The sequence below is a fragment of the Periophthalmus magnuspinnatus genome, chromosome 19, assembly GCF_009829125.3.
Source record: "Periophthalmus magnuspinnatus isolate fPerMag1 chromosome 19, fPerMag1.2.pri, whole genome shotgun sequence".
NCBI classification, from domain to species: domain Eukaryota; kingdom Metazoa; phylum Chordata; class Actinopteri; order Gobiiformes; family Gobiidae; genus Periophthalmus; species Periophthalmus magnuspinnatus.
In genome coordinates, this window is record NC_047144.1 from 6,552,155 (window position 1) to 6,576,539 (window position 24,385).

Sequence of the window (24,385 nt, forward strand, 5' to 3'; positions counted from 1 at the left end):
ATAAACCTGTTCTGAAACACATGATTTATAGTAATTCAGGTTCATATTTGCTTTCAAGTATCGTAAGTGTAAAGCCCTTGCATTACTTTATAATGGGCACATTATCATAACATATGACAGTCAATCGTTTAGACATAAGAAACTAAAAACAAGCTACAGACTGACCCCCAGTACAAACATGCAGATAACATCCATCACATGGACAGCAACTTAAATTTCCATTAGCATTCTAGTATAATAATTGTTGTATTGAGCCAATCAAAGTCTTACAAATTCTTTCATTTCCCCTTGTTTCTTTCAAACTATACTCTTGAATTCTGTTTTAACAACAACTCTCCTCCCAGTTTTGTCCTCAATCCACTGATTTTCTGAGCGCTTATCTTATCAAAGCCTGTATTTTGATGTATTGCTATGATGCACCCAAAATCAACCTAAGCCGGATTTGTCTCTCTAAATCCCACCCCTTTGGTTTTCCCTGAACAGAAACTGTACATCTGTGCTTGGACTATTTAGACAGTGCTCCATGGATTGTCCGGACAGCTAGAGTGACCTGACCCCAGTAAGCCTATTGCAATAACTGCTGAATAGTAATTTAAAATGCTTTGTCTTTGTTTTGATGCTGTTTGGTTGAAAAGCACTACTGATAACAAGAAGTACTTCATACCTGCTGGATCTATATTATACTTTTCCAAACAGCGTCGCCTTTTATTGAGCCAGCAGCTGCTATAATTCATCCAGGTTTGTGTCAAGCAGAGCCTACTATTAGTGCCATTCAAATAAACAGTGTTTCTTAGTATCGATGGAAAGAAAAATATCAATTCAGTTAGTGCTTGGGAAGAAAGCGTGCTGCAGTAATCCATTGTTCCAGTGACTGCTTTCTGAATTCCTGTCAACACATTGGAGGGCCCATCAGCGGCATTTAAAACTATGAATCCACCATTACTGAGTGACTTCTCCTCCAGCACTACTCCTCACGGGGACATGTTTCCTGTTCTTCCCTCTGCTTTTCGGGTCACGTCTCTTGCAACAAGAGCAGGCAGTCGATGGCCCGCCCGTAGTGTATTGGAGTAGTTGCTGAGTCACTCAGGGCATCGTGGTCCGGTTGTTAGTTATTGATTTTCAGAGAGCCTGATCACATTTCCCCACAATAGATGTCATCATTAATTCAGCACCAGTCTCCCCTCGGCCTTTCATCTTTCTTGATTCTTGCCCTCCGCTGTCAGTAGTTCATTGGTGTTGCTCTATGTTTAACAGTTTAAGAGTGTCATGGCTGTTAACTCGTGGTATTTGTCAACTATAGATTGACCCAATCGTTTTAATCTATGTGCGCTCAAAGCAACTAAAGCATTACAATACAGTGCTAAACTGATGGCAGTGTCCACTATTTGATTTTTCTTTTAAAGTCAGAATTCCTTAAAAAATAAATATTTGCCTTGAGTTTTATGGAATGTACTCCCTGTGCTCTCCCTATCCTTGGCCCCTTCAACAAGGTGAGAAAACGAGGCCAAAGCACTGGCAATTTCAGAAGGTGAAAAGCCCTACAGTGTTGAGAAGTCAATTAATAATCTCAAATTCTGCACTGCTTTTTGTAGTACTACATGTAGTCCAATAATGAAAACAGCCTAATAATTAAACAATAAAACATGTCATATTCAAAAAGATTTCAAAAAGCTTTGAACTATATGTTATTATGATTTCTCCTCATCATTAAGTCACTCAAAGTTGTATTTCTGCAAGTTTGAGTATTGGCCTGCATTTGAGGTGCACTCTGCCTCATATTACTTTGTTCTAAAGGTGATGTAAGGTTCAGCAATGTTGCATTGAATCTGTTTTTTTTTTTCTGGGTGGCGGTACCACCAGCATAGTCCATCAGTTTGGCCCTTCATTGTAACGATTTTTACGGTAACATTTCGTAAAGAGCCAGGCGGAAATCAGCAGCGTCAGTTTTCAACCTGAAGTCAACTGACCTGTTTATACTATTGACTCATTTTAGACCAATTTGTGATTCAAAATGTAAAATAATCCATATTATAACTATATACTAGAGAGTAATATTTTCTTTAATCTCAAAATTTACAGGGAATTGATATTTTACTAGCTGTAGTTAATGAAAAGGTAGAGAAATGTTTCTAACCTAATATTGTTAAGTATTCTCTCCACTCCTGTACATTTCTCCCAACACACACAGCTTGTATGTTGTGAAAAATGCCGTCTATTTGACCCTTGTTCCACCAGGGCTTCTACCTTCAGTGTCACTCAATCTACATGTTTTTATTTAGCAGCTCCTCTGTTTTGTCCATACACTGTTTATCACTGTAGCAACAAGCCCCTCCCCCTTAACTGAACCCACCCCCATGAACCTTTGAACACATGCCCATAAACATATAGGCATTAGACTGCGTTTTGCCCAGCTCCACTGATCCGTCTGCTGATGCTAGAGCTTTCAATATACGGTACGTTAGGACTCAGAGCATGGCCTCTTATCTGCCACCGCTCTTTCTCCACACAAACACTCAGCTAAGTATTATATGGTTTGGCAAGTGTGTACCACTGTGACGAAGCGGCAAATCTTCAAACAACACAGCCCAATAATTCTGCCATGTTCTACTGTTATGTAAATTCTCTCTTAATTGTTTTTACCCACATAGACATGTTGTTGGAAGCCAATATGTGTTTTCCATGGATTGTTGTGAGCAGTTTGAATGATAACGTTTTCAGACCTCCATGGTTTCTCTTAGGGATAGGCGATATGCCAAAAAAGTTTGTTCAGTATGAAGAAAAAAACATTGAGTATCTTTTCAAATCTATTTTGGCTTCTAAATTGCTTCCAATATTAATTTCTTCAGCTTAAACAATACCGACTGTTAGTCATTGCTACACAAGGTTTGAACATTGCTTCAAACCACATACTTTTACTGACAAAGGATTGGCTATAGACCTCTCAGTTAAAAAGAGATAACTATATAATTGACAATTAGAATGACCAGATCTCCATCAGTTAAAATTTCAACAGAAAATCTGAATTTGGATGTTTTGGCTTATCAATTTTATGCCACAAAAAGCATTGGTCCCATACAGCTCTATCTGATCTCGGTTTACAGCATTGGCTGCATTTGAAGGACCGGGCTTAAACTGAGCGTGTACTCCCTAGAGGGACCCCACTGTTTCCACTGTTTCCTCCTGTTCCACTATGATGGATGATGGTGCTTCCACTGGCCGGTCTCCTTTAATTGGATTAAAACTGGTCCACTTGGATTGGAACGGGGTGATCACTGGCTCTGTGCTAATGTCTGAATGATTTCACCATGTTCTCCACCCGCTGGAGTAGACAGGGCCGCGTCAGGACACCCTCTGAACACCCATATAGATCTGGCATACGCCTGGGTGTCACAACGTGGACATCTTTGAAGCCATTACGTTGATATTGTAAAAACACAGGCTGTTGGCTCCTCTCTGACATGATTCCACAGTCTCCCACTCCTGTTGCCATGGAAATCTGTAGCATATGTTCACTAACCTAATTCAGTCGGGCCTTGGATAAGACTACACATGGTAACCTGGCTGTCGCACAGAGAAATACAGAGCACACAAATTATGTCTCAGGCAAAACACCTCTTAATCCATAATTAGGTTTAGATCAACCATACGTCTCATATCCCTGAATAACCATTCCAAACAAACAGGGTTGAAGCATTTATAGATGTGGGAAATGTATGTGTCATCATGTTTACATTATTGCTCCCATTTCAACTGGACTTTTTGTTGGACTGTAAAATATGTACTGCAATAATGGCCTAGAAACCAGAATATTTTTGGGGTAGAAAAGATAAAGCAAATCAAAATTGGAAGTTAAATGATCACAGTCAGCAAATTGTTAACGTGGCAGTTAAGTTAGGAACCATAATTTCCCATGCAAACAACTAAGAAACTAATGCATCAAGCATAGTCACATGTACTCAAGTAGCTAGCCCTCTCCTCTCAAATGGTGGTGTTTAAATATGGACTCTATTTTCTTCTTGATATAATCCTTCTACTATTAAAACATAAATCACAAATCTAATTGCAGCCACAGTACTTGTCAAAAATTGGTCAGCCCTATAATATTCCTTACCACCATATACTATGAACTCAGGGCTGCAGGATTAATAGCAATCCTAGCAAAATTTGAATGGTCATGATTAGCAATTTAAGTAGCATATATCTTTCTGCTAACAAAAAAAGTATCCTATCTTATGTAAGAAAAAAAAATGCTAACTCTACAGTTCAATCTTAAATGTGATTCTTGTATTACTTTTTCAGATTTCAGTCTCAAATGTCAAATACTCCTGGGCTTCTTTAAAATGTGAGCTTTGTACCAAATCCTGCTGCGATCTAAATATAAATTACAAATTGAATCTTAATAACGATGCTTGTCAGAAAAAATGCCATTAAATATTTCCAAAATCGTTCAGCCCTACTATGAATGTCCATTTGTGCAGGTTAATTGTACAGTATGTGTTTAACAGGAAGTAGGAGTGCCCTCTCAGCTTTCCTGGTGTCAGCGGTCCTACGTCCTCAGCTCATGGCCCCTTACAGCACCATTGTTATCAGTAAAACTCCAGTACAGTTTGTGGAGCATCCTGCAGGTCTTACTTTTCCTCTCTGGTCTGACCGGTCCTCCCACTCGCACTGACAGTTTCCTCTGTTTAAAGATTCAAATGTCTGAAGCAGTCTCCTCCGCTGACACATTCACCCGTCAAAAAATGGTTTTGCCCTATGAATTTTTTACCAAGGGCACTGCAGAGGTCAGACGCTATTGTTCATTTTTGCATTTCTTCATTTTGTGTCCTTCCTGGTGTTATTTTGGATGCCTTTTTTTTAGTCTTGTTAATAATGCTAGGTCACAGGACTACGATGCTAAGATTGTGATTGCAGCTGTACAGAAGTGTTGTGGACCATAGACAAACTGAGAGGCTCTTGTATATTCACACAACGTCGCCATTGTTTCTGAGGGACATCGCCGCAAGTGCATCCTCACAAGAGAGTTTTTAGTGGAGTTTTTAAAAACGATTCCCTGCAGACGCACTGAGCTGTACTAGAGGAATGTTTAGGCCTGAGGACAGAGGTTCAAAGGACTCTTTGTCTTTTGTGGTTTGAGTTTAAAAACATGATTTGTTTTGTCTCTGCCTTCATGAATGGCCTGTTTGAATGGAATGGACTACTGAAGTAATCGCCATTCTTGGAGAAGTCTGAATCTTCTCTCATAAACTTGCTACGTAATAAACAAATTCAGCGTGCTCCTTAATGCAGCTATGCAAAGAGTGAGTCTAATCGAAGTGGGATCGAGACACAAGACAAGACATGAGATTGGGGACATGAGAACGAGACAAGCCAAGATTTTGACTGAATAAATGAAATGAATACATAAATAAATTGTGTGATCCAGTCCACAATTTTGGCCTCACCATTTTTAATTAATTTTATTTAATATTTCTGTTATTGTAGTCCTGATATTTTGAACTCAAGTAAATTCCCAAAATTGAACCCATTTTTTGTCCAATCCAAACAAAAAAATGTGGGAAAAGGGTCATTTTTCTTTTGTGTGCAATTTGTGGCATGAGATCTTGTCCCATCCCAAATAGTTATCAATATACTAAGTTTGTATGAATTGTGATATAATCAAGTTGCAATCTGTTTTAAAGTTGTTGTTTTTTTTTGTTTTGTTTTTTTTGCCCACCCCTACTATAAGTATTTTTTAGCATAATTTTTTCTCACATCACACTCAACCATAGTCGGACTCATCACCGTTTCTTTTCAGTTTGTGTTGGGCCTACTGCCTCCAATTTAATTTAAAATGTTTCTTTGACTTTGCATGCTACCTCTAACCCACAAGTAAGTGATAAACACATGTTATTTTGCAGTAAAACTTATGTAGAGTGGCCACATTCTTGCCGTAAGTGGCTGGGCGATGCATTGTGGACACTGTGGAGTGTGTGAAGAATTTGCAGAAGTGCTGATGTAATGCTGTGGCTGGAGTCAGGAGAATGTGCTCAGATGTACGGGAATGTTTCAGCCGTCATTATCCATTTTTCACATCCGTCTGATCCACTGCCTCTGATAAGTCTCATCTTTAATAACAAGCTGTGCTCCATTGAACTGGAATTACTACTCCTCAGCCAGCAATGCTTGAGTGGAGGAAGAAAAAAAATGGAGAAGCGTTATATTCAGGGCCTAAGCATGGATCTGAGGGGGGGGGGGGGCAAGTCAGCGACTCGTCCGTGAGAGAGCCCTGTTGTGTTTATAAGAATTTGAGGAAAATCTCAAAAATCAAACTGTAAACAATGACATATGAACAAGTAACTGGTATAAAAAATTAGAGTTCCTGAGACCCCAGAGAAAAAAATATTGAAAGACGGCTCATTTCTGCCCGGTAGTGCCACCTCAAAAATCTGTTTACATTGGGGCAATGGGAGCCCAGCGTGGAAAAATTTCAAAGCAGACAAATGAAGCTTGGCATCAAAAATATATCATGTCAGGGCATGTAAGAAATGAATAACAAAGAGAAAAAACAAGTTACTCAGACTACATTAAAAAGTTCTTTAATGTGAAAAAGGGACCAGTCTGCGTGTTCCGGCCGTATGGGGCCTTCTTCTTCTCGGCCTAATGGGGCCTTCTTCTTCTCGGCCGTTTGGGGCCTTCTTCTTCTTCTCGGCCGTTTGGGGCCTTCTTCTTCTTCTCGGCCGTATGGCGCCACGCCAAACCAGGCCTCAAATGGCATCGGCCATATTGGTTCAAACTTGAGTCGTCCAAAATCTAGCCGTCATGCTTTAACAAACTTGTCCTAGGGTTTTGATTTGGATGGACTCTAAACTGAAGCAGCATCAGGACATATCTAAGGTCAAAAGTTGTTAAAAAATTGACTCAGGGTCTCGGGGTGTGGTCATAACGAGCCCTTAATGAATCAGCCACTTTGCAACTATAAAAAAAACCTGTAACTTTTGCCGTATCTGGACATGGGATCCTCCGATACCAATACTGATATTGAGTATTGGCAGAGATGCTGGAAAATTAACTGGACCAGATATCATTTGTACTGATATCTTACTTAGGCCTTTAATTGAATCTAATAAGACTATTTACAGACTAGATCGTCTCATGATGTTTGAACTTTTATTCATTCAGAGCTGTTAAGTAGTGATTTGAAGAATAAGTGAAAATTACATAACACAATTGGATCTCCTGTGTAGTAAGTTAACTGTGTTGTAAGGATCAAAAGTTGTTAAAATAATTTACATAAGTATCAGGCTGTGGCCCTGTCAGGCCTCTTAATGAAGTGGACATTTTGAAAACATAGAAATCCTTGTAACTTTTGAAAACATCATCAAATTTAGATGGACAAGTTTGTGTATTTTGATGACCTTGACATAATTACAGGTGAATTAAACTTCTATCTTTTAAAATGGCTCTACAGTGCTACCTGCAAAGTTCAAATGGGACAGAAACATTTATTTCCAATGTGGCAGTGAAAATATTTAATCAAATGTGAAGCCAGGATTGATAAGCAGCCCTCCCACTGAAGCAGGCCCTTTATCAGGCCGTGTATCACTGTGCACTTTTAATTTTATTTGTACTCAACATTATCACAGTTCCATTGTCTGTCCCCCAAATGTTCAATATTTAAGTAACTATAAACATTTGATAAGCCATCGTTTTTACGTCTACGACCTCTTCTCCTCAAAATGAGGCGTGTAAATATTTATCAGAAGTGCGTCACTTTATTTAGGTGGACATCTGGAGCTGTCCGAGTTGAGTCTAACTCCAGTTATCAGCCCCACACAGCTCCCCAGACACAGTATTTATCAACACATTCATACAGCCCTGTGGAGGTGAGCATTTTTATACCATGATGGCAGATAAACTGTGGGTTTTTTCGGGTAAATTACCTGCAGCGGTAAAATGTAGGAGACAAAGTAGGATGCATCAGTTCAAGGACAGATTGGCCTCACAGTGCTCACTGGAGGTATACAGACTCCTGTACAACTGCTGGGACAGTGCGCTACAATCTAGACTAGTGTTGTTATGATACTAAAATTTCAAACTCGATTTCGATGCTACAGTATAGACTTGATGCTCAATACCGATTCCGATACCATGAAAATAAAAACACACTTTTTATTACAGTAGTAGACAGTAGAATGTCATTTTCAACATTAAATCATAGTACTTTCTTTTATGTTACCATGTGGATTTATATCTGTATAATCCCTCAGTCATGCAGGTAGGTGCCATAGTGAACCAAGGACTTGTACTCTTTATGTGATACATCTTAAGATGATTCTAATGCTATTCAGGAAAGGTTACTTTCTGTCCTGTGAATGTGACTTTTTCAGTAGGCCTATTGATACTTGCTCAGATGAGTATCTAGTTTCAGTACTAGCTTTAGTATCGATTAGTACAGGGGTCGGGAACCTTTTTAGCCGAGAGAGCCAAAAAAGTCGCATATTTTAAAATGTATTTCCGTGAGAGCCATACACTATTTTTTAACTCTGAATACAACTATGTGTGAATTTTTACCAACAGTTTTAGAGTATAAGAAGTCTCTGAATGTATTATTAATATTTTTTTTAATAACATCTCTGGGAGCCAAGATTTGGTTTACGTTTGGTTATGCATGCAAATTCAGAGTGTTCATATTTTAATGTTAATAAATGATGTTTTATGTTAATATTTGATTTATATGTATAAGCTACACTTGTTTTATTGCATTAATGTTGATTTTGGAAAATATCTTAGGATTGTCATTATTGAAGTTTTACGTAAATATGTTACCGTCACTTTAAGAGCGATAGCGCGCACGAGGGAAAACAGCACGCGCTGTGACAATGTGTTAGTTGAGACAGTGCATAAAGACGGAGCCAAATGGTTTTTTTACCGTAGTATTGTTTATTTTTGAGAATTACTTGATTTGATTACTTCTGTATTTATGTATAATTTATTATTTTCTTATTGTGTTAACAAATGTCAGCTAAGATTTATCTGAGAGCCAGATGCAGTCTTCAAAAGAGCCATGTCTGGCTCGCGAGCCATAGGTTCCCAACCCCTGGGAACCCCTGATTTTCAATACTTTTGACAACCCTACTGTGGGCTCCAGAGGTCCAGGAGGATACTGATGAAAGAACTGTTGTGCTTGTACTGCTCAGAAACCGTTGAGAAGCAGTAGTCAGTTTTTTACTTAATGTTAAAAGTGAATTTTTTATATTGGATGGGAAAAATAATAATTTTTTTAGATGCATCTTTGATTCTAAGAAAACGATTCTGAATCACCTGCCTGTTTATTTTCCTTGTGTCTCTCACTCTGTTTCCCACCTCCTCCCTCCTGTCACTCAGAGCAGCAGCTGCACACACTGCTGCTGCTCTGTTGTTAGAACGATGACCTCTCCACCTCTCCACTGTCACAATGACCCACAGGAATATCTCTCAATTCAGGATTCGTCTGAGACTTTATTTCATTCACATTTGAGTTTTCAGGAAAAACCTCTCACACACGACACCGCGCCGCTCAGTTACCTTGTACAGTAAACTCTTTTCTCTGTCCAAGATGGAGACGGTTTCATGTTACACACATGAAAAGCAGCTTTAGTGTAAAACACAGATAAACTGTTCTGAACTATCTCCATGGTGGACAGAGGACAGAGACGTGTGGCCTGTAGTTTTTGTAATAAAATCTGTAGAGAAGTTAAATAGACAACATGAAGAGCTAACAGCTACTCTGTACTAGATAATAATAATAATAATAATAATAATAATAATAATAATAATGGCTTACACTTGTAATGCGCTTTTTCAAAGCCTCTCAAAGCGCTACACTATAGTCATTATTCATTCATTTCCACACTTGCTGATGGAAAGCTACTACTGTAGCCACAGTTGCCCTGGGGCAGACTGACGGAAATGAGGCTGCCAATCTGCGCAATCGGCCCCTCTGACCACCACCTATCATTTGCACATACACCACTTTCATACTAGGCAATGTGTCTTGCCTAAGGACACAATGACAGAACTTGGTCCGAGCGGGACTCGATCCTCCGACCTTCAGGTTGGGGGACCAACACTAATCCCTGTCACAGAAAAAACAATGGTATTATCTCATTAATTTAAAAAAATAAATAAAAAAGCTTGTGTTAAATAGGTCATTGCTTCATCCTGCAGCTCTGCACATTTAAAAAAAAGTAGCCACTAATTTGATGTGAATGATAAAATGCATAGTAAAACATAAAGATGCATATTGAATATATTAAGCAATCCAGATTGTTCTCTCAACCGATGTAATTAAAACATCCACAAAGCCCCGCCTTCATACCCAGCATCTCTCTGTATCGCCGTTTTGCTAATTGAACTATTGTTAATAAGCTGATAACATCCATTCACGATAGAACCTTAATCCACATTCTTTGCTAAGCATAACTGGATAAGCAGAACTGGTACTAGCATTAAATTGTGTTTTTTAAACATTCATATATATTGGTATATCTTGTTGGCAAGTTTGCTTTAGTCAGTTTCCTCCAGCCTTAAGCTGCACCTATAGCCCCTCCTAAAAGAGACATGTCAAGGGTTTTGTGTCAGACGTGATCCAGCTCCGTTTGAGCCATGTACATTATTCAGGAGGAGAGCCCCCCGCTAAGGCACATCTACCATTCCTGCAACTCCTGCTGGCTATGTTCAACATTCAAACTCCTCTCACTGCTCCTGGACACACGTACTCTGCTTCATTTAGAGAGCATTTGTCTGGCTGGCAGTGCAAATTGTATGACAAGTGTGCTTTCTAAACCCCTTTTTGCTCGCAAGCCCAAGCATTGCTAGTTGCAAGATAAAGTGTCATGGAAACCCTTTGTGACACTGGCAGTGCTGTGAATGACAGGCCATCTGTTACATCAGCTCTCCGAGGTGCTGACGAACTTTTATGTCTCGACCCATACAAATGTGGACTCTTTATTCATTAGAGGCACAGTGTGATAGGCATATGTTCCTCTAATTAAGCTTTGCACTGCGATTTTTCAGTGCTAATGCAGGCTTTCATAACTGATTCATCCCAACTAATACTAACACAGTTGAAAGTTACTGCAGACTGGGGATGGGCCCTCTTTCTTAGATGTCTGTTTCCTATATGCATCACTAGAAGCCATAAAAATCCACTTAGCTTGTTTATTGTAGAGATGTTTTTGAATTCCCCTGCCCCTGTTGGTGAAAGCGTGTAGCATGTTTTCACATCGGGCTCTGGGATATGAGCCAGCTTTAGAAAGCCAGTGCTAATGACAGTCACACAAGGGCCAAATGTCTCGCGGTGAAGTAGCAAGAAGCTGGCCAGACTAGGCTCTCTCCATCCTGCAGCACAGTTTGGTTTGTGGAGGGAGTCCAGACTGTAAACTGTGGTAGCTAACACAATCAGCAGTGCCATTGTGGAATGTAATTTTACTATTGCCAAAGTCTTTTGTTTTTTTTACAGAATATTTAGTTTGATGCCCAGTTTTAAACTGACTTGATCATTTTCAAAGATTAGAGATTTAAGCATATGGGTCCCTGCTCAGTAATTGTTTCAAAATAGTCTGCGATTGTCTCGCCAAAATTCCATAAAATGTGAAATTGGACCAGTGGTATGGTGATGGTTTGTTTTTCCTTTTAATTAATTTAGTAATATATTGCTCAAATATAGGGATGGGTCACATTGGATCACTAGTGATATAGTCTATATGTTGATGTATGACATTTGGCACGTTGTGATATAAGGTGATTTTCCGCTCCGTTGTGAGGGGAGGCATACACATATTGTGGCTATTTCGCACCGCTTAAGCTTAGAGCAACTGAAACACTGACTGAAGGCTCTACAGAGGCTAAAACTCTAATAATAAAGATGTATACATAAGAATAACAAGCAAAGCCACCATTTAGCAGCCTTAGGTATATCATCATTTATACCATTAATAAATTGATAAGTACTCTTTGTCTCTGTTACCCTTCCATATATCAAATACATGTTGCTCATCCTCCTTTGACCCAGACCTGCTTTGCCCTTTACCCTCCTTCCACACTAAGGTTTAGCATTAGCATAGTTCTATTTTAGTAATTCTTACAAAAACTGCCTGTACAACACCTACATCTGAAAATTATGACCAGTCTCCACCTGACATCCCTCTTATGCCTCTTAATTCTCTTATCTCCCACCATGATGACTACACTATTTTCCCTGAGAGTCTTAGAGCTTAGAATAGTCTGTTGAAGTGTCTTGATGATTGTCTTACAGCCAGCCAAGCATCACGCAATTGTCCAGGGCCCATTGAGTTCTTACCTAAATGAATTGAGAGTAAGAACAGGTACTTTGTGTGCTGTGGACGGCGCAATGAGACGGCATTTCCTACAGCTAAAGCCTGGTCTCCCTCGCTGTCTTCGTCTATGTGTCGGTCTGCACTGTAAGCTGCTGGCTGTCTGCCCAGGTCTGCGACACAGTGAAGTAGCTCAAGAGGGCCAAGGACAAAGGCTTTATATGTAGCCTTTTGGACAGAAGCATCCCGGCCTATACACTTAAATGAGGAAGATGTGCGGAAGTAGTCTATTTCATTTTGTCTGTTTTGTTCCAGTGTCCAGAATCAGTCTCGCGGATGAAACTGGAGCTGCTCACTTGGAAAAATATAAATGTCATTGTACCTGGTTGGTTTTAAAAGCCCCGAGTATGCTGGATTAGTGAGATGGTGCAATTTCCGTTCACCTTTTATGGGGCAAATATGCTGAGCAAAGCAAACCTGCTTAAACATTATGCAAGGTATTATGTCCTTAAGAACACAGTTGAATGGTTTAACAACCTAAAGTATGCCCAACGTACAGTTACGCCATATACTTTCCATTTTCAGTATCGCCCCTATCAAGGTTATGTTTCCATTAGGATTTCTTTGTTAGTTCAAATATTTTTCATATAAGGGCATTACTTTTGATCAATGTGTCATAGCGGTGTTTGAGTTGCAACACTGATGATGCCAGTCCTGAAACTGCAGTGAATTAAAAGTGGCTAAAGTTGGATCAATAGAGATATATCAATTATTGTACCAGATTTTTATTTTTTTTTTTCCATGTAGTTGAACAAAATTTGTTTTTCTCTAGTGTCTATCAATCAATCGGGTCTATATAAAACATTAAAAACAGACAGAAGACTAACAATAATAATAAATAGATATAAGTAAGGTGTTGAGGTCAAAATAAAATTGGTGTGTCCATCTAGCGTTTTGTTTTTCGAGAACCAGAAACTGCATGCTAGCTGCACTTTTGCTGACAAATATACATCACAGAAATTGTCACTAAGCTGCTGTCCATAACATTGTGCAACAGCCATGATAATACGATGATTACAACACAAGTACATATTAATATTTCTTTTTGAGGCTTATCCGTGACAATAAAAGCATTGACATTCACTAGTGCATAATGAATTACTGCTCTGCGTGTTCTTACTATAACTAAAGCAATCAGTGTGACGAGGCGTGTGCGCAGCTGACACGGGGCCTTTGCTCGGTGGTGGGAGATGAAAGGGCCCTGACAGTTGTGTGAAAATGGCCACGGGGAAGACACCGCCATCAGACGTGAGGTGCTGACGCTTGTTGTTGTCATCACTGCTGTTTGTGCTGTTTATATATTGGACTGTTTGGAGAGCACAGCAGGAGTTACGACTTATACATGCAAATGCAGCTGATGTGGTGTGAGGGCACAGTGGGTGGATCAGGGACACTGAAAGAGGACCAACAGCATTTGAGTTGTGTGAAACTACCGACATTAAGCTCTACATCAGCGTTTGGACTGAGAGTAACATAAATAATAATTCATATATTTTTAAACGCAAGATGTAACTTTTTTGGTGCATAGTGAACTTTATGGATGAACAATGCTTGTCTCCATGTAGGTATTATTGTTTCACATTATGACATTTAACTTGTCTTCAGGGAGATATGAAGGTCAAATATTAATAATAATACGGGCCCTTCCCTAATAAATGCACTGCCATACTGTGGAACTATAACTCCATGGAGACAAGCCGGTGGCAGACCCCTCAGCAGAAACGTTACATAGTGCAACTGTAAATATCAGAGAAAAATATAATGATTTTAAATATCTGTATGGACAGTAGGAAACATGATGCATTGGAAATGATGACATTTTGTTGTATTTTACTGCTAATGTCAATGATGAGCTAAGTTAGTCTTATAATATAATTGTAATGAAACATGTATTTTTAGTGTGTTCATCTGCCCATGTACTGCAGATGGAAAGTAGCAGTAACTAAATCTGGTACAGATAATCTTTTATTTTGTAAAATTAATGAATTTCTAAAGTAAACTAAAAACATTCACGATAATAAATGTTCCATCATAGCTGCCTTGTCTTTAAACCCATCACTATAATACTAAACAAGTCAGTTGTAAGATTGTAAGATTCAACTGAATCTACAAGTGACGTCTTTCTTTACTTATTCTAACATTGCTGCACATTGATGACCATTGCTATTAAAAGTGAGAAACAAAGTAGCCTTCTGAATAGCTTAATCTTTTACATTTTATGCTAGGCATTAAGCACTTTTTTTAGTGTTGGTGATCCTTCACAATAATCTTGTTTTTGTAGCTGAACTATTGTTATTATTGGAAAAGCCCTGTTTCCGTCTCTTGTGGGGGTCTGCACCAGCGCTAACATTAGCACCGGAAAATGGATGTGACTCTAGCAGCATCTGATTAACAGCAGGACTGCCATACTTTTACTGGCCCGCACACTCACAAAGCCTCCAAATGCATCCGGAATAATGTTTCAGATAAATAAAGCCACTACGTACACAATTTCATTCATCATTGCACCCAGAGGCACAGGCTCGCACACCAGGCACCCAAAGAGGCACATTAGCATCCCTCCATGTTGCCCTTCTCTCTTCACCTGAGGGAGAGGAGCTGCAGACCAGAGTGCAGTGTCTATAAAAGATTCCCCTGGGTCTGCAGGATCCGCCTGATTTGAAAGGGTTTAATGGAGTTGAACTAAGGGCAGAGGAGTTGGCCAGGATGCAGAGTAGTACTATAGAGGAGCAATGCTCTCTAAAAGACTTTGTATCTGCATTTTAACATTTCAAATATATTAAAATGACTGCATATACAAAAGTGATTTATGAGTTATAGCGGGTTATAATTGTGTGTTTCATTCATGTTTGAGTAGTCCAGTATTTTCCAACATGTGTCACTGCTCAAACAATATTCAATGGATTTGTTTATATAATTAAGTTCTTATTTTGTTTAAATATTTTAATTTACAATTAACAAAATAATGAGACAAGTAGTGTGCTTAAGAAAAACAAAAACATGTAGCAGCACAACTTGATGTGATATCTGTAATTTAGATCGACAAGCCCAGACTTTATTTGTTGTATGGTAAAATGCAAGAATCACCAATCATATTGTTGTCTACTGCAGTTTTGTTGAAAATAACTCTTTAACTTCTCGGTGTTCAATTTTTTCATCCAGAGAGAAATGTTGGTGTTTCACACATTCAGGTGCAGATGCTTACTCTATGATCATTATAAGTGCACCTGTCTTTCCCCGCCTCTCTTCTCCACCGCCTCTCGTGTGTTCACACATGAGCAGTTTGAATGACAGTGACATTTATGGTTCTTGTTCATGCAGCAGCCTATGCCTGTCCTCTAGGTTATCCCTGCACTCCAGAGATATCCTGCTGAGCCTTGCCCACTCGCAAGGCCAAATATGCAGCTTCAAATCAATATAGCTGTTTGATTTCACCGCAGGCACACGGCATATTCAACACCACTGGTCCACTGCAACTGTTTTCTCCTCCTGCCTTCTCTTTGTGCACTTAATCGGACATGCTATGAAAATGAGCAAAGTGAGACTGACGTAATGCTAAGTCCCACGCACAACGGCAAAGCAAAGTGACATGCTTTTTACTTAAATGCCAGTCTTTCTGCCTCCATATTTTCTGCCAGTGGGATCTTCCAGATTGGTCATGTGACCACAGTGTATAGATCCACAGGCCTATTTGCCCCAGGAGGGAGATTTAGTTTTTGTTTTTTTGAGCTGGCTAATGGTTTCCTTTACCAATGTTACTTCTCAGTCCACCACCTCTTCCTTTCTTCCTCAACATAACCAACAGGCAAAGACATTATCATTTTATGAACTGTGTTATGGGACCGGAAATTCATTCCTGCCCTTTGATTAAATAAACTTCTCAAATCATTTCTGTGAATGATTTGGTGCAGCACATTTTACATTTCACACTGTTAAGGGTCTTACACCTGGTGTCTTAATCTTTATCCTTAGTTAACAACACATCACTTATTGTGTCATGTAACGTAATAAAATCCATTGTAGGCAATTTGAGAACATTTGCTGAGTAGTATTTATTACAGTTTATTTACAGTTATATATTTGGTCAAAATGTCCATATAGTGTATACTGATGTATCTGTGTTTGTGTTGCAGCCACTCCCACTCTCCTGGCTCCATGGCAGCAGCGGTGCGAGGAAGTGAGTGGTCATGTGGACGCTGCACCTTCCTGAACGCAGGCGCTGCCCCTCGCTGCTCCATCTGTGAAGCCCCGCGCCAAAAACCTGACCTGAACCAGATCCTGAGGCTGAGCAGCAGCGAGGAACACCGCTGGGCCTGTCCCCGCTGCACCCTCAACAATCCCCAAGGGTCCGGAGCCTGTTCTGTGTGTGGCTTTGGCCAGTCCGCTGCCACCCACACACCCCCCACCACTACCATCGCTGCCACTGCCAACGGCCTCCCCTCGGCCCCTTCTGAATCACCTACCCCCAGTGTCACCCCTTCAGTTTTACTGGAGCCGCACGGACAGCACCCAGCCAAAGAGGAGGCAATGCGGCGCTCAGAGAGCAACGGAGAGGTGGTGCGTCTGGAGGCCCAGCACTCGGGGTGGGCCTGTCCTCGCTGTACTCTCCACAACACCCCCGTAGCTCTGTCCTGCTCTGCTTGTGGAGGTCCCAGGAAACTGTCCTTGCCCAAAATCCCTCCAGAGGCTCTGGTAGTGCCTGAGGTGCGGACTCCTGTGCTGGGTTTCCCAGCCCACAGTGCAGGGGCTCCTCCGCTGCTCATAGACCTGACCGATGACTCTCCTCCTGCTCCGCCCTGTGATACTCAGGAGCCCCCACATGCAGCGTCACAGTCTTCTTTTGCCTCTTTTTCGTCCTTACAGAACAACCCTGTGCCACGCAGCCGGAGGGAGGTTCCCCCTCCTGGGCGCCCCCCAAATCCCGGCACCAGCACCCCCAGTCCCACCTCCCCCTCCACAGCCATCGTCCCCCCACAGCCAGGGCCTCAGCGGCCAGCCAAGCCCAAGCATGCCCAACCCCAGGAACCCGTGTACCCCAGCAAGCGCCTAAGTATTTTAGAGGAAGAGGACCACCCACTGCCCCCCCTCCTTCCTCCCTCATCCTCCTCCACCTGGAAGTGCCCCAGCTGCTCTCTGTCCAACACAGGCAGCTCCTCCAAGTGTGAGTCGTGCAGATCGTCCCGGGCCGGTGCTGACCTCATCGACCTGGTGGGCTGCGAGTCTGTGCGCTTCACCCCCGCCAGCCCTTCCAGCCCGGACTTCAGCACCTGGGCCTGCTCCAAGTGCACACTGCGCAACCCCACGGGGGCCGCCAAGTGCTCTGCTTGTGGCTCCTCCAAGCTCCATGGCTTTGTTGAGCAGCAGATGCCCCTGTCTCGCTGCTGCCCAGCCTGTGGCCACTCTGCTGGGTCTGCCTCTGCATCTTGCTCGTGCACAGCCTCCTCCTCTTCATCCTCGGGACATAAGACACGCAAACAGGGGCGAGGCTTCCCCTCCTCCAGCTCCGCCTCCGCTAGCCTTCAGGAGAAGGGGGGGCAGTGGGGCTGTCCTGCATGTACTCTGCTCAATGACAACAAGGCCAAAAACTGTGCCGCGTGCCACACGCCCCAGCAGTACCTCACCATGCGCAAGGTGCTAAAACCTCTGAAGAGGAGGGAGAGCATGCATGTGGAAGCCCGCCGCCGCAACGATGAGGGTGAAGCCAAGGAGCTGTGGGAGAATATCGTCAGCTTCTGCAGAGAGGTGAGTAACGCACTGACACTGCACACATTACAAAGAGTCTCTTGAGCCATACATTCAGAAGTTTGAAAAGCAACACTTTAGCTGTAAAGAAAAGTTGTTTTAGTAACAAAATGACAGTTTCTACTTAATGTGTGGTTACTGCAGCTTAGTGTCTTGTTGACACTAGTCTCTTGTCTTAAGAAATATTTTCATTTTATTTTTGTCTCTAGTGATTAAAATAGAGAACCTCAGTGTAACCTTTTGCAATACCCCAAGTATGTTAAGTATTATTGCTTATTTAAAAACTATAATTGCATATTTTGAACCGCAATTCAATAAAAGTGGCCAAATAGCACTTGACAGAATGTGGGACCTAATTGTGCTGTTGCAATCAGGGTTTTTCTTTGTGTTGCCATAACAACATAATCACATTCAAAGATCAGAGGGCTGTAAGGTCATCTGTGTGTCATCAGGAGGGCTCACTGGAGTGATTCATCCTGTCAGCCGTGTACAAACACACAGGTACTCATCTCAAACACTGTGCTCAGATAGAAATATTGCCTGTTCTTCATGGTCAGTCAGGTTGGGCACGGCTGGACTCTGCCTGCCTGTCACTGTCTTGGTACAGCTCTCTAGCACCTCTCATGCCATGTTTACAATAGCATGAAGTGAGCTTTCTAATGCATTATTAATGGCTTCTTTGAGAGTCACAGAGCTCACCACTGGGTGCGTGGGAGGTACAGATATCGAGGATCTCTCTCTCTCACCTCTCAGTGTCTTCCTAAACCTAATATTGAAATTAAAGCTTGAAACGTTAGACCTCATTCGTAGTTCCTCTCTTCAAAATTCACTCACTTTCATCTCTTCTCCTCTGTGTTTATTATCTCTTTTTTTTTTACTTCTCCCTTCCTTTATCCCTCCCTGTAGTGTTTCCTTGCTCTGCTCTTGTGTGCTAGTGAAACTGTGCTAAGGTGAACATAGGACTGAGCTATTTTTAGCGGCAGAGGCAGGAGAGGAGGGATGATTTGCTTCCCTATGGCGCCCGTAATCAGAAAGTGCATCATCTGCGGCCATGAGCTCTTAGGGGTCAGGGACACTAAGGGCAGAGGAAGAGGATTCTTTCTAATATGGTCAAAGCGGTGTATGTAGTGGTTAAAATGTAGGGACCTGATTCAGTCCTTGTGCCAATCTGCGTACAAACTAACTAAGTGTATGTGCCCCTAAGGAGATCCATAAAGCCCTAAGAGATGAAGAGACTGTCATTAAACCATCACTCATTTCAAATCTAATCGGTTTATTGAACTAAAAACTGACTATTTTAAGGTTAAAGCAAAATGTGTTTATTCTAAAACTAACAAATCCGCAGTTGAATCTATATTATTAATCTGCTTCTTGAAATTGGTATTTGCTTTTAGATAGGAGTCAATATTACCTGTGTGATTTTTAGCCCAAAGCAGTCAGTGCAAGAAACATTCCCTTTTTCACCTGAGTGCATTTTGTGTTCTCCCTGGCTCCACATTTCATTTCATTCTGAGTTTTGGAGCAAAGAATGTACACTTGATGCCTTCTCTTTTAACCATGTCCGTGCACTCACTCAAACTATTTTTTTTCCTTTTTGTAACATATGTTTGGAAGAACTTCTAAATGACCTTTTCGATTTGTTTAACAATACAATACTCTCTATTTTAATGCTTAAAATTGAGCTACTCTTTAATTGATCTATGCCTTGTTTAGCATGTTTTATTGTAGTGGTGTGTGCCAGCCTGTTCTGGGATGCCTTTGTAGTAAACCTAATAAGTGTTTCACTGTTGGTGTCAGTTCAATACGTCCTTGTTAGCAGACTTTTAGGAGATCAATAGTTAGCCCGTAGCATGTGGTTATCCAAATACACAGGCTAGCCACTGTGAAGCAGGCCTTGTGCGGCTGCCAGTGGTGTGTACTCTTGGAGAGCAGAAGGTTTTCCTTGCTTGAATTGGCTGCGTGAAGCCAGAGTTTGTTTGTTGGCGAGGGTCCAGAGAAAGCAATAGTGATGAGGTTTACCCAAGTGGACTTACTGTAGCACATCACAACAGCACTCTGTTATATCCTGACACCATGTGCAAATCCTTCAAGCTGAAGTAATATATTTTTGATAAATGATATAAAAAATTCAAAGCACCATCTGAGCTACGGCTCTCTGTTCTCACTTTGAACAAGATAAATGTAACACAAACTACAAAAAGCAACTGAAAATTACATAAAACTACTACAGTTTTTGTGGTGGTAATTGAATGCATCATTTTTGTCAACTATAACCAAACATTACATTTGTATAGGCTCTATATTAATGCATGTAACAAAAGGTAAGATACTAATTACACAGTGGACTATAAATGAATTAATTTAGTTTGAGAATTTGTACTAGTGTGCTACATGTACTCTATGTTGCACTTATTTATGCTTTTTTTTTTTTAGTAATGAGGAAACCCATTGTTGAAAAAAAAAAAAAGATAATTATTCATGGCCTTGTTGTTTTCTGTGTTGTATGTGTTGGGCATAATTATTCACACAAAATGTACTTTAAAAGTTCCTTTTATGTGACAGCACTGGCATTTCAGTATGTATTGAGCCCCACAAAAAGGGAACAATGAAAAATAAATGTTGCAATTTATGTAGCGTTATTGCAACAAGCAACTCAAAATGCCTTTGAAAGCTACCAGTCATGTAGTGTTGTCTTTTGGGAGAAATCGTGTTGACGAAGTAGCTATAGTCGACATATTCTCTCAAGAGAAGAGTACACTGCTGTTATGTGCTCTGTGCTTGGTTATTGCTTGTGGTCAGCCACTACTAAAGAAAAGGGAATGTATGATTTTCACTGAATCAATATTCAGCATTTCATTTGAGTTTGGTCTTTTAAGTTTGCTGATTGCTAAAAATTCTGATTTCAAACACCTGCTTTATGACAATAATTAGCTTCCCACTGAAGTGGCAAAGGTCTGATTAGTTTTCTTGTCTCATGTTTGTCAATGTATCAGGCTGTAGATTTGTTCCATTCCCCCTCCACAGTTGCACTAAATCTATTTTGCTACTTAAGCCTAGAATATAAGCCGGTTCATAGGTCACACTTGAGCCACTGAACTACAGGAAGTAGCTTTGAAATGATTTTGCCCCAAACTGGATTGTGGAGGATGACGTTTAATCAATTGGCCGCAGTGATATCCACCAGCAGAGCAGCTCGCACATCACACCCTCCTCTTTACTCCAGGTCCCTGAAATGAGAGAACCTCACTTCTTAGTATTGATGCTCATGCCCTCGAGTGCACTTCAGTTACATCTTGATAACTCTATAGTAAATCTATTGGAGCAGCGTACATGGACAGGATGCGGTTATTGTCCAAATAAATGGCTATGGAAATAGTCATAATCACCATTATTTGAGTCATAATTGGAAACATATTTAATTGATATAATTTGTTTAATTTAAACATGTTTTTGTAATTTTCTGCTTTGAATTGACTAGAATGAAACTATAAAAAAATGTATATATATATTTTATAACTTCATCAAATCCACCCAACCCCAAGACCCCACCCACTTCAAAAATCCTTTTTTCACTAAGCCCACTTCTGACATGACGCCGGTAAGAGGATAGTTTGTGCATGTGCCTCAGAGTTTTGGATGGGCAGATAGTGTGTCCAGATTAGATATCAGCATACGTCTAAGTCACAAATACAGTAGAGCTTGAGTTTCACAGTGCTTTCCGAATGGTTTGTTGCGTTAAATGCTTGATGCCCAGTAGAGAATGTGCTGTGAGAGAGTACGTGGTTCACAAGCGTTAACGTCCTGTCTCTGGTAAAGGCAGCCACAGTGTGCTCCAGCCCTCTGTTGTATACATGTGTGAAGCCACAATAAACAGTGCAAATAATTCCCCCTGACACATGAATAATTAGCAAGGATTTGACTGTCCTTATTTGTCCCCATAAACTACGATAACTAGAAGTGGGAGATGAATAGGATTGTTGTTTTGGAGATGTGCAAAATCAAGTATATAGAGCTGATTAAAATACAGTTAACATGTAGTGTTAATTGTACTTTTGTGATTAATTTTGTGTGAAGTGTCACGTTCACATTTTGAGCAGTACTTAAATCTCAACCAAGACATTTTCAGACACATTTTAGCACACTCATGAATTGCCATTGTCATTGAGATCATCCAAAAAAGTATATTCATTTTGTATCGCCCAACCCTTTTCCCAACTAATTTCAAAGCTTTTCAAAGTTTGTATTACATCCGAAATAACATATCACCTCTTCTCTCTGTCTCCGCTCCTTTCTCCCTCATCCAATCAGAACACCGTGAATTTCGTGGATGACAGCTTCCCCCCAGGCCCGCGCTCGGTGGGCTTTCCCGAAGGCGACAGTGTCCAGCAGAGAATCAAAAAATGGCTCCGCCCACATGAGATCAACTGCAGCAACTTCAAGGACCGCAGCGTAAAGTGGTCGGTGTTCAGGACGCCAAGGCCCTCGGACATCCTGCAAGGCCTGCTGGGAAACTGCTGGTGAGCACTTATACTCATGTTACATATAGAGGCCTGTATATGACTTTGGCTCTTTGTTCCTGTGCAGTATACTAATCACATTATTTTTACAGTTGTGTTCAAATGGATGTGAATGTTGTTTTTTTTGCATTACAGTGGAAAACCAGCCTAAAGAGCTGGAAAATTGCTTCTATTAACTTTTTTTGAACCCCTTTGATGACGTTCTAATTGTCTGTTGCGTTAATCTATTATAAGTCTGCAGTGAAGTTAGTTGGAGACGCAGGGAAGAAAGGGGATAGGGTTAGATGGAGTGCACATTGTACACTCTGGAGAAATGCATCGGGCTGAGACTGCCTCCATAATTGCCTTATCTTTCTTTATTTGTCTAGCGCAGTAGCTCTCTAACTTTCAACAGCAAGTACCACTGCGTAAAATATTTTGCTTTCCAAGTGCCACCAGTTCTGTACCAGGTTTACAACACGGTTAAATCATGCAAGATTCAAGAGTACTTTATTTGTCCCCAAGGAAATTTGTTTGACACCCGAGCTGCCACACCGAGAAATACACAGACAGAGCATGACATCATGACTAAACCTGAACTCAGTCTTGTTTAAAATGTTAATGGTTTACATAATATTGTTTCATTCGGCATCTGCTCCGGTTTATGGTTAACCTCTCTGTAACTACTGGGCCATTCCACATGACAGAAAACCAGGTATAAAGTTTGACACCTTTTCTGTCAGCACAAATAAACAAACGGGAGTACAGTTTTTCACTATGACTTCAGAAAGTGCCTGTTAAACCCCAAAGATGTGAGTGTTGTCAGCTGAAAGGACTACACAGCAGTCAGGTTAAAGTGGCAGGTTTTGGAGCCAATCCCTCACAAATAATACGGTCCAACATTTGTGGATCATACATTTGGATATTTCTTTCAAATATAGTGAATCTCTTATAGAAGTATAGGCACACCATAGTTTGAGAAGCAGTTGTCTAGTTTCTCCTTTAAAAGCACATCAAGCTAATGGTGAGACAGATACACTTCAAAGAATCTGAGCATCACAGAGTAAAGATGATAAAATGTGAAATAAACTCGATAAAAACCCTTAAATGAAATCAGAGGAGAGCACGTTTTCAGTTGGACAGATGTAGCGATACACCTGACGGCAGATTATTCACAGCACAGCAGAGTTTGTTTGGACACACACTTTATCTCCCTGCCCTTGTTCTGCGGCGTGTGTCCTCTGGGCTCTGTCTTACTTCTCCACAAACACAACAATGAACACTCACTCTCATAGTTGTCCCAACACAAGTTTCACTTCATCACTCGCACATAGGGCTTATCAAAAATAACCGTCCCCCGGGCCAAATCCTCTCCGCTCCAAAACGGATGTAACCCAAATTCCTGCACACTGGCTGTTCAAACGCGCCGTGGCCTAATAAACCAGCAGTCAACCCAGCAGACTGCAAAAAATCACTAGTCACCCTAATTTTTCAATCATGTCCGACACAAAAGCCAACAGTATATCACAATATGTCAGTGGTAATGCATTTTTGACACTTGGTTCGGATTAACAGCTGGGTGCATTCAGTCCAGTTGCATTTGGGTATATTGTAGTCTCATAAAAGGCATGTTACAGTGATTTTCTCTATCTGCTTGATATATTAGGAAGCAGAGGACGGGTTATTGCAGTCACCTTAACTGGAACGCCAACAATAGGCTGAAAGCTGAACTATGTGAGTTCTGATGGGGATAGGTTTGTCTCCATGGAGATTTTATAGCTTTGCCTGTTA

At 40.9% G+C, this 24,385-nt stretch overlaps 1 protein-coding gene across 3 annotated transcripts in view; it reads left to right on the forward strand.

Annotated features, from left to right (window-relative positions):
- The window catches only part of capn15 (calpain 15), a 44,290-nt gene that overhangs the window by 4,619 nt on the left and 15,286 nt on the right, over positions 1–24,385 (forward strand). For all 3 annotated transcript variants that reach the window (XM_033984654.2, XM_055229373.1, XM_033984653.2), the window contains exons 2-3: positions 16,490–18,098; positions 22,407–22,615. In XM_033984654.2, the coding sequence (XP_033840545.1) occupies positions 16,512–18,098; positions 22,407–22,615 (1,796 nt within the window). In that variant the 5' untranslated portion in view covers positions 16,490–16,511. The remainder of the gene's footprint in view (positions 1–16,489; positions 18,099–22,406; positions 22,616–24,385) is intronic.